This window comes from Sinocyclocheilus grahami, unplaced genomic scaffold (genome assembly GCF_001515645.1).
Source record: "Sinocyclocheilus grahami isolate Dianchi unplaced genomic scaffold, SAMN03320097.WGS_v1.1 scaffold1192.1, whole genome shotgun sequence".
NCBI lineage: Eukaryota > Metazoa > Chordata > Actinopteri > Cypriniformes > Cyprinidae > Sinocyclocheilus > Sinocyclocheilus grahami.
In genome coordinates, this window is record NW_015506371.1 from 297090 (window position 1) to 308115 (window position 11026).

Sequence of the window (11026 nt, forward strand, 5' to 3'; positions counted from 1 at the left end):
TATCTGAAGATGCTGTTTTATGTCTGATGATCGTGTTAGATTACACGTGGAAGCATCTGTTGTTTCGGTTTCTTCTTCACTTGTGTTTTTACAAACGCGCCCTACAGTATAACATTGAAAAGACGGATTCTAGGAGCACAATTATAGCTCAAATATATTTAGACTTTTTCTAAGTATAAGTCAAGTATACTTAAATGTCATTTTAAGTATATTTCTGAGAAGTACATAAAGCCCATTTCTGAGAAGTACATACAAAGTAGACTAAAAGTATACTTTCCTATTTTTAGTTTAAAAGAAGTATACTAATAGCACACTTTCATAAACTTCTTTTTCGTAAGGGAAGCTTTTTTTTTTATTATTAAAGAACAGATCTGTCTTGTCAAACTGTGTTCGGTCGGGGCTCACACTTCCTCCAGTTAAAAAACGAATCGCCCATTTTGTCTCCTGTGACCTTGGTGTGTTTAGCTAATCTGTTCTCATTAAGTAGCTGCAGATTTTCACTCGATCTGAACGAGCTGGAAAAAGTCCCAAACATATGCGCTACAGCCACCTGCATTTATTACTTGCCTATATTTGACTATTTCTCTTATTTTAAGTACAGATATAAACAGTTCGGCTAAATTAATTTAAATGTAATTCTTTTCTCTGTGTTTACTGGGAATCTCCAGCTGCGCACATTCTGCCCACGAAATTGTCTTTGATTTGAACTTGCACTTGCGTCGTGCTTAATGGACGTTGTTGTCGCTGAAAGCTTGGGAAAACAGGAACGTCTCAATTTCCTGAGGGAAAAAAAGCCAAATTGAAATGTTGCACAAGGCGTCGCATTAGCATAAAGTGCTCGTTTTAAGTAGGGCCTCGCCTTGTGCTCCTTTCAGTCCATCTTTCAGTCAACGCGTTAGAAGTCATTGTTCACATACTAAACCTTTCACAAAGACACAATAGCGTGCGTGTACTTCAAACGCTGGTGATTAATGTTAATGACCATTAGATGGAGTGGACCCACATTTCACTGCAAATCAAATGCAAAATTGAACGTTTTTACGTTTCCACGCTAAAATAGGCTACTCAAATCTTATGCTACTTTGCTAGCTGTTTAATGGCAAAAAGGTGAGAATCATGAAGGTTGTCATATTTGAAAACTACACCAAAACCCGCAAAAATTACTTAAATTAGCTATTCCCACCTGATCTAACCTTTAACATTGACTTTTTTGTGATAGAGCTGTAGTCAAGTCCAGCTTTGTCGAGTCCAAGACAAGTCCAAGACCAGGACTAGTCAGCAGCAAATCCATTTATCCTTTGCTGAAACTTCCGCGTCTTCATGGAGAGCGCAGGTCATGGTTGCTTAGCAACGGCAGACGCCACGGGAGCGCACGCATAGAGCGCAGGCTACAGAGTGCTTTGGAAAGAAGGAGAAAGCGGCGCGCCTAGCGTTTTCAGTGTAAAATTACAGGATTGCATACAGACACTTGCATGCATTAATGTCTGTGCTAAGGATTTTGCCTGCTTGTTTGTGATTATTAAACGATTTCATCCCTTGATCCGAAGGTTTAAATCTGTGTTCCGAGGATGAAAGGAGCTGCTGTAACCTAAGGGGTGTTAGATAAGAGGATGATGCATCTCTGAATCAGTGAGACACTGTGCTAATACTAGCAGTGGGGGGCACACGGAGGCCCTGAAGGTGGCTTGTGGGGGTGAGAGATGACTAATTGGAATGGTGAGCTCTCCTCCCCTTTTCCTGCTGCTTCTGTCCTGTGGCTTTTCCCAGGGTCCCCCTCCCTGTTTGACATCTTGGCCTACTGCGAGATTACACCAGATCACATCACAGAAAGTCTGTCTGTATGTAAACAAACACACATAAATCCACACACGCCTGGAAATCTGTCAAATAAAAGAGGAAGAGAGATGGGACGGCAGCAGAAGATGGATGCACGATCCGTTTCTTGCTCTTTCAGGCTCTTTCTCTTTTTATCTTTCTTTATCTATGCGCTGCATGTCGTAGAGAGCTTCCAGAAGTACCTGTTTGGAGAGGATTTAGGATTAAGGAAAAGAGGTCTCCATGACAGTGCGCTCATAATAGGCTTTATTCTTCTCTAAAGCCAGTAATCATGTGAAATGCAACTCATGGGCCAATAAATAAACACATTTTAATAAAAAAAAAAATTTCAAACATTTTTTATCATTCAGAAATGTATGCATTATTTAATTTTGGATTATAATAATAATTATATAGGTGTTTTGTACATGCAGCATAAAGTTAAAATGCACATAGTCTGTCTTTCTATTTCAGACTGCATTTCCATTCACCTACAGGGTGAAAGAGTCCGAAAGGACATGTTATATAAGTTTAAATCATTTGACTTCCCTTATCTTTGATCATATGTTTCTGTGTTATTTTAAAGATTAAACATTTTTCACTGAACAGATTCCTTTGGCCTTTCTGTATTGTTGCCTTTAGGGCTTAACTAGATTAAAAGAGTGTAACAGAAACATTGTGACGAGTTTGTTAACTAGTAATCAGTGTGTTCTTAGAGCAGGATTACTAATCCATCTTTATCAAGGCTATTAGACCAGCCACTGCACAAAGCCGCCATGCTAACGGGCTTTAACATGTCTTAGTCTGCTGCGGAGCAGTGACAAGAAGAAGACACAACCATGTCTAAAAGGCTCTGTCTACAATGGAGAGACACACTACCTGGCTCCAACAGCTGCCCTTGGAACTCAGATAAGCTCTTTTTTGTCTTCTCATCCAACTTTGTCGCTTCAGCAAAGTTGACACAATTCCAAATCAGTCTAATTGTGTTCCTCATTTGACACTTGGAGTTTTCATTTCAGTAGTCTTTTTAGAGATAATTTTGTTATTAATGCTCATTTCCTATGTCTTTATTTAATTATGATTGTGAAGGTCATTGTCTTATAAATTAAGTAGTATAATTTTTGGTAGAGTTAATTTGTAAAATCAAAATGAGCAAAATCAACATTATTTAACTGTCAACATTATTCAACATTATTCATAGGTTTCATAGGTTTAACATTTAGAAGAGTGGCAAAATGCCTGAAATGATAATTAAATAAGTCAACTGCAAAAATAATATGTACTCCTTGCGGTTTCAGTTATTTTAGCTACTATGTATGAATTTGGATATTTGCTTTATACTTGCTATCCTATTTTATCCTTGCTATCCAATATAATGGATTATTACTGCTGAGTGAAGTATTTTGTATGCATTGGTAGGCAAGTATGCCAACATAAATTCCTAGTACATGTGAAATAAATTTACCTTATGCATTGTAGTCTTCTACAATTAGTCACTCTGTTTGATTACTGGATTGTGATTTATCAGAATATAGGCTACTGGATATTTTTTGTACATTTTATGTACATAATATACTTTAATGTAACCAATTATTTTTAGTAAAATACTTATATATTTAAATGTTTTTTCACATTTGAGATACAATCTTTTTTTTTGTGGCCACCCTAAATGTTTAAAGTACAATTTCACAACAAAGAACATGAATTCAGTTTTAAAAATATACTTCCTTTTATTTCATCCATATACAAACGTTTTAACGAAAACAAAGATACCCTTATAAGAGCAATGTGTGTAAGAGAAACACGTTAAATATATATCTATTAATTAAATATTTGTACAAACAGAGAGGACTGTGTCATCTAGAGAAAATCAAATATGTACAAAAACACTGTATAAAAATAACAGCGAGTGTGATTTTCTCAGTCTTGAAGTGAATCTTCGATGTCAATGTCCACATCAGACTCTTCTGTGAAATCTCTCTCATCCTCTCTGCCCTGAGACCCGGGGCTCTTTGGCGGCACGGCGAGTCCCAGTTTGGCTAGTTTGGCTTGTTGTTGCTCAAGACTCTGCTTTCGCCACTTGATGCGTCTGTTCTGGAACCAAACTTTAACCTGGAGTTGCAAGAAGAAAGTATAAGTTTAGTGTCTGATCTCTGTGGACTCGAAGTTTAGGCTACATTTGAACATAAATGCATTCATAATTGTAATTCATAACTGATGTTTATTTACCTGTGCTTCAGTGAGCTGGAGAGCAGATGCCAGGAGGAAGCGCTCTGATCCCACCATATACTGCTGCCGTGCGAACTCCTTCTCCAGTCTGGACAGTTGCTCATTGGTAAAACTTGTGCGCATTCGCTTTGATTTTCCAGCTTTGTGTTTATAGTGAGAGTGGACTGCTGCTTTAGCCAGTACGGCATCTGTGCGTGAGAGAAGTTGCATTGGTTAGGGCATTGTAACATTGTTCTTTTATCTCAGTAAATATCTTAAAAAAATGATTCCTAACAGTACATTTGTCAAACATTCATACCTTGTGCATATATAGCTCCACGGCATGTTGTCTGGTAATTGTAACGCGGGTAGCAGAAAATTGGATACCCAGTCTGCGTCTGCATGATACTCTGGTTGTATGCAAAGTGTGGCATTTGCGAGTACACTTGTACCGCAAATGGGACAGCGGAACTAGAGACTGGCGCTTGATTGGTTATGTTCCGATACACACTTGTTCTGTCTCTCTCCGTATGGTCAGGCCTTGCAAGCAGAGCGTCGATTGTGAAGGATTTCCCTGTGCTCGGTTTTGATGAAGTGGCATAGTCCGGATGGAAAGGACGCGCTGATTGTCCATAGGTTTCATAAGCTCTTCCAGGCATCTGCATGGCTTCTGTTTGGATAGGGTAAAAGTCCAAAAAGCTGCTTAAAAGTTATCCGTAGTAGAGATCTTCTCGACCTTGTGAAGAGCGCATTGGAATGACGCTTGGAGAGCCAGCGGCTCTTTTATACCTGCTCAGGGGTGCGAGGTGTGAACGACCCCCAGCACGCCTTTGTCTTTTTAAGTGGCAGATGAGTCAAACGAGCGGCTCTACAAGGGATCCAATTAACTGATGGAGTTGTAACAAGCTGAGATTGTCAAATATCCTAATGGCCCTCTGCACTACATGCCCCCGGAGGTAGCCCAGAAACACAGAGAGGGGGTCAAGAGCCGAGAGCCAGGAGGTCCAGATTTACTACAAATTCCTGCATGGCTGTGCGCCACAGAAACGTCCCGGGAGAGTGCATTGATGTTACCCAAATCATCTTATTTGTCCTGTGAGAGTGCATTGATGTTACCCAAATCATCTTATTTCATGTATTCAAAGGGTACCGCCGAATGCGACACACAGCGGAACAAATACGCTCACATTCAGAAGTCAAATAAAAGGGGAGAAAAAAACCTAGTAGGCTAATCACATTACGACTCAGCCCGTGCATCTCTATGAAAGCCAGTCTTTAAGACTCCAGATTCTCATAATCTGTGGATCGGGGTTAGTGAACTAATTCATGATTTAGGCCTCACGTTGAAACAAATTTCAGACATTTAAGTGTAGGCTAATTATTGCCTGAAAAATGGTGCCAATCTGGTAAATTCAGTGTAGGCCTACTTTGAAGTTGTTTACGGATTAAGAAAACGAGACGAGTTGAAAGATTGAATCTGAGATGTTGTTATGGCATAATGATGAAAATATGTTTTACAGCGCAGAGTCGCAGACCACAGCCTCACACTTACGTGTTGTGGATAATATCAGAATTCACTTCCAGTTTCAGTCTCGGGGTGTCAAATGAAAGTAGGTATAGGCGATCTCTTCTACTGTGCTTCATGTAAACACATTGATCAGTTCTCCTCCCTCAATCAGGCGCTGGCGTGTATTGCACCTTGTGCCAATTGTGTTTTTGTCAGTTCTGGTGTTGGCCGAAAATTGGAGAGGAGATTTGCCGCACCTGGGCTTCAGTTTTCTCACTCTGAGTGCGAAGCCCGCTGATTCTTCGGGCGAGTAACTCCGATGAGCAGCTAATCTATTGTAAATTTCCGCTGCAGCAGTCCACTGAATTAGATAGTGATACGTGACCTCTTCTCTGAATTTTATAAGCCGCACACACTGTTGCTTTTAGACTATCTATCTATCTATCTATCTATCTATCTATCTATCTATCTATCTATCTAATCTCAATATAAAAATCACTTGACTTGCATTCATTTCTAATTTATTTAAAGTTCTTCTAACTTGCGACAAATCCATTTATAAGTATCTGATTATTATCTGCGGATTTTCAGAATTATAATTAGCTGCTGTTTAGCCGCTAGAAATAACATGAAATAACCTAAAATGGTCACTTAACATTTTTGAATTCATTATGTTGGCATAAAGCATGAAAATAAAGCATGGTCAAATGTTTGTGTGCTTGGAGCATAACTGATGTCTGAACAAAGCCTGATGTTGAGGACCAGTGATGGGAGGAAATCACTATATGTAAAGAGGGAGTCCCCATCTCAATATAAAAATCACTTGACTTGCATTAACTTCTAATTTATTTAAAGTTCTTCTAACTTGCGACAAATCCATTTATAAGTATCTGATTATTATCTGCGGATTTTCAGAATTATAATTAGCTGCTGTTTAGCCGCTAGAAATAACATGAAATAACCTAAAATGGTCACTTAACATTTTTGAATTCATTATGTTGGCATAAAGCATGAAAATAAAGCATGGTCAAATGTTTGTGTGCTTGGAGCATAACTGATGTCTGAACAAAGCCTGATGTTGAGGACCAGTGATGGGAGGAAATCACTATATGTAAAGAGGGAGTCCCCATTACTCAATTAGGACATGAAACGCCACAGATGAAAAGCAGCTGCTTCACTAAAGGAAGTGATTTGCTTTCTAATACTGCTTTAGAACAAAGACGCGCTCTTTCAAGGGAGGATTATAGTCAGCTCTGCAAACTCTACGTGCTCATTGCTAACAGACAAGTCCAGTGCAGAGTACTTGCTAAAGCACAGTTAAACAGTTCTTTCTTTGACCGGCGCGTTTTCTAATTACAGCAGCGCACCTGACACCAAAGCGTCTAATGAACAGCGCAAACAGCGCGCCTCTGCGCCCGCAGAAACTCGGCTTCTGACCACTTACACCAAGTTTTCCTTGTTTGTTGACATGTTTCTCTGAACGGGCTTGAAAGAAAGGAATCACGCCGCGCGAGGCGGTGTTTACATATTACCGTTTTTATATCTCACGTCTGAATCTTCAGCAAGCACATCTGGACAGCAGTGTTACTTTTGCCCGTTAGGTGCAATTATACGGGGCTTTCTTTTTATCATTCAAAAGAAAGAAATGGAGATACCTTTTTGGATCTCCATTTATTGTTTTAACAAATGCCTTGTCTGTGAACTTTAAAATAAAAAAATAATTTTATATATATATATATATATATATATTCTTGGATTCAAATCAGCAGGCCTCTGATCAGGCCAAAACATGAACCTAATGGATTTGTTGTCAAGCCATTTCTTGGTTGTCTTTGCTGTGTAGACAATAACAATAACATCTAAATGTTTCTCTTAAGATAACAACTTTTCAGTTGTGGGAAGCAAGCCATTCTGCAATATATTAATTGACTCTTCACAGTGAAGCAGCTCACCAGCAGTTGAAAACGCTCCCCACATCATGATACATCTTCCTCCATGCGTCACTGTGCTAGAGATGCATTCATTATTGTAATTCTCATCAGATCTTCAAAGGCAACACAACACCACGCAGCTCGTGTTTTATCGTGATTCATCACTTCACACAACTCTGCTGCACCACTCAGAATCCAATTTCCCAACACAATCTAATAGCAATATTTTATGTTTTGGCTAAATCATATGAATTTATTGGACCTCATTCATTTTCTTGTGATCTGCTTGTTCCATCGTTAATTGTGAGGAACATGGTTTTATAATGTATCATTTATTAGCAAATAATGTAACAGTTAGATCATAACTCGATTGCAAGTTGCCACTTTTGTCTATCATACCTGTGACTCATTTTTGTTTGCCTACATGGAAAGTGGACTTACTTACTTTCTTGATGCTGTCATTTATGATTGAATCTTCTTCCATTTGCTCCCCTGATTGCACCTTTCCTCATTTATCAGATACTTTTCAAGAGATTTATCACTTTGGACAACATATATTATTTTGTTTTTACACAAGCAATTTCAACCAAGCACCAAAGTCATGATGGTTGTGCGTCACGCCATAGTCATAATGGTCTATTGTCATTTCTCTACAACATCTTGTAGATTATATAATGTTAACAAGATGTAGTAAGAGTGAGACATGAGATCTGAGTTTAAAGCACATTTTATATTTCCCATATCATTTTTGTAGTATAAAAATAGCAGAAAGGTTAGTATGACACAGGGCAGTAAATACAATTCTTGTCCCTGGAGAGAGTGATATTTTGCGTGTGTATTCAAGCTGTCTGACACCATTTGACCCCACCTTGACTTGATGGTCCAGCATTTTCAACAGCACCAATTGGCATTTCAGATGCTTGATTTCGCTCTGTAGGGCTGCAGGGCTTAAAAAACCCTGGGCCGTTGTCACAATCATTTAGGCCATGCAACTACTGTCCCATTATCCTTCCAGCTCTTTGTCTCATTCTCGTCTGCCCATCAGGAACAACAATAGAACATGGATGGAACTGAGGACTAATGAGGTGACTTGATTGCTTTTTTGGAAAAGTGATTGCTTAGAAACCAAAATCAGATCCTTGGGTCAAAATCTTGAACCATTTTGCCAGGAAAAATTCAATCATGTGGAGAAAATATAAATAGTATTTGTATTTTTTTTTACACTACTTTCATTGTGCATTTTAATAATTAATTGGTCTGAGGAATATTTATATTGTATATCAAATATGTCAGTAGAGCAGGATTTATTTGTACGTCTTTCACTGACTTGAATATTATAATATTATAGAATTTATTACATTTAAATATTTAATTTAGCAGACCATTTATATTTCAGTTTATATTAATTATTACAGATTTATTACACTAATATGAGACCATTATAGTGATCATTTCATAGAAAGCTTTATTTTCCGCATCATTACTTCAGTCTTGTCACACGATCCTTCAGAAATCATAATTAAAAAAATAATATTTTTTGTCAGAACTGATGCATCATTTTCAGGATTTTTCATGAACTGAAAGTTTAAAAGAACAGCATTTATTTGAAATTGAAATCTGCAACATTATAAAAGACCTTGCTGCCACTTTTCATCAATTTATTGACATTGAAATGAAATTGGTCTATTACAAATCTAGTGATCTATTAAATTTATTGTGTATATGCAGAGAAACATTCTCATCATCTATTCACAATTAACAACAAAAATGACTTACGCTTAGTAACATCATATAATCAATATAAACGTTTCATATTTCATAACCAAAACAAAGTGTACTCTACATAAAGACAAAAAATAAATGTGAAAAATATTGTATATTTTAATTTTAACTGTTATTTCATATTTTCTAATATTCTAATGTAATGTCTACCTAAATAATTTCTTCCTGTGTTATGTCTGATCTGCTAATGTCTGTTGGTTTATGGCCATTTCAGCCTTCAATACAAGAGTTAATGTCACAGCCTCTGCCACACTCGGCTACATGCCTTTTTACACAGTGGTGTAAGACGGTGTGAAATTTTCATGTTTGGTGTAATCTCAATAAATCAATAATGGAATGTGTGATCTATCGATAGCCTGTTTCCGAGTCCCACACAGGTGGTCCTGAGGAGAAGGGGAGAGTTTATGGTGGTATTTTAGCGGGGGTAGTGGAATTATATGGAGCATTTTAGGGGGGTATTTGGGAAAGTTATGCAAGGTGACACTTTTTAATGGAGGTGAGAATTGGTGGGTTGGACTTTGACACTTTTTTTTTAATACAGATCTGTTATTTCATATTTTCTAATATTCTAATGTAATGTCTACCTAAATAATTTCTTCCTATGTTATGTCTGATCTGGTAATGTCTGTTGGTTTATGGCCATTTCAGCCTTCAATACAAGAGTTAATGTCACAGCCTCTGCCACACTCGGCTACATGCCTTTTTACACAGTGGTGTAAGACGGTGTGAAATTTTCACTTGAGGTGAACATAGTGGCGACAGAATGCGATGTTTGGTGTAATCTCAATAAATCAATAATGGAATGTGTGATCTATCGATAGCCTGTTTCCGAGTCCCACACAGGTGGTCTTGAGGAGAAGGGGAGAGTTTATGGTGGTATTTTAGAGGGGGTAGTGGAATTATATGGAGCATTTTAGGGGGGTATTTGGGAAAGTTATGCAAGGTGACACTTTTTAATGGAGGTGAGAATTGGTGGGTTGGACTTTGACACTTGATCAGTGTTTACACTTCCTGTCACAGAGAATGAGAGGGAGACAGAGAAAAGAGAGTAAATAGTGTCAGAATACCTAACTACTGTGATCAACCCTGGGCTAAGGAAAGTCATGGATGTATTTGCAAACAACCTGCTATAGAGATTCAGACAACCCTACTTTAAAGAGACAGACTGTGCTCTTATTGCACACAAAGCTACATGTCTCATCCTCATGCAGTAATAACAATGGACAGTTTATTGCCCTATTTTACAAAGCACCACAAATAATTCAGCTTTTAGGGTGAAACCTTAAAGCCGCTAAGTAGATGAAATCTCAGGGGTCTATTTTGACTTAATTTAACTATTAACTTGAATAAAACCCAGTTAATTGAGATGTTACGTGAAGCACATATTTAGGTTACCTAAAAAGAAAAAAAAATTACATGCAAACAACCTGCTATAGAGATTCAGACAACCCTACTTTAAAGAGACAGAATGTGCTCTTATTGCACACAAAGCTACATGTCTCATCCTCATGCAGTAATAACAATGGACAGTTTATTACCCTATTTTACAAAGCACCACAAATAATTCAGCTTTTAGGGTGAAACCTTAAAGCCGCTAAGTAGATGAAATCTCAGGGGTCTATTTTGACTTAATTTAACTATTAACTTGAATAAAACCCAGTTAATTGAGATGTTACGTGAAGCACATATTTAGGTTACCTAAAAAGAAAAAAAAATTACAGTACATGTTCATCATGTTTATTATGTACAGCACTGTTCAAAAGTTTTTAAGTCTTATCCTCAC

At 37.7% G+C, this 11026-nt stretch overlaps 1 protein-coding gene across 1 annotated transcript; it reads right to left on the bottom strand.

The window, feature by feature from the left end:
• Positions 1-3723: 3723 nt before the first annotated feature.
• On the bottom strand, positions 3724-5706 carry LOC107567862 (homeobox protein notochord-like). The gene is made up of 4 exons (XM_016253635.1): positions 5576-5706; positions 4343-4693; positions 4045-4232; positions 3724-3927 (listed from the first exon to the last, which is right to left on the bottom strand). The coding sequence occupies exons 2-4, from the start codon at positions 4686-4688 to the stop codon at positions 3736-3738; spliced, it is 726 nt and encodes a 241-aa protein (XP_016109121.1). The 5' UTR covers positions 4689-4693; positions 5576-5706; the 3' UTR covers positions 3724-3735.
• Positions 5707-11026: the final 5320 nt, after the last annotated feature.

Excerpts from the sequence above, each read along its gene's own strand:
- LOC107567862 (XM_016253635.1), bottom strand. The coding sequence starts at position 4,688 with ATGCAGATGCCTGGAAGAGCTTATGAAACCTATGGACAATCAGCGCGT. Across the intron at positions 4,233-4,342 it reads TGGAGCTATATATGCACAAG|ATGCCGTACTGGCTAAAGCA; the intron begins GTATGAATGTTT and ends TCTCACGCACAG. Across the intron at positions 3,928-4,044 it reads TCCAGCTCACTGAAGCACAG|GTTAAAGTTTGGTTCCAGAA; the intron begins GTAAATAAACAT and ends TTGCAACTCCAG.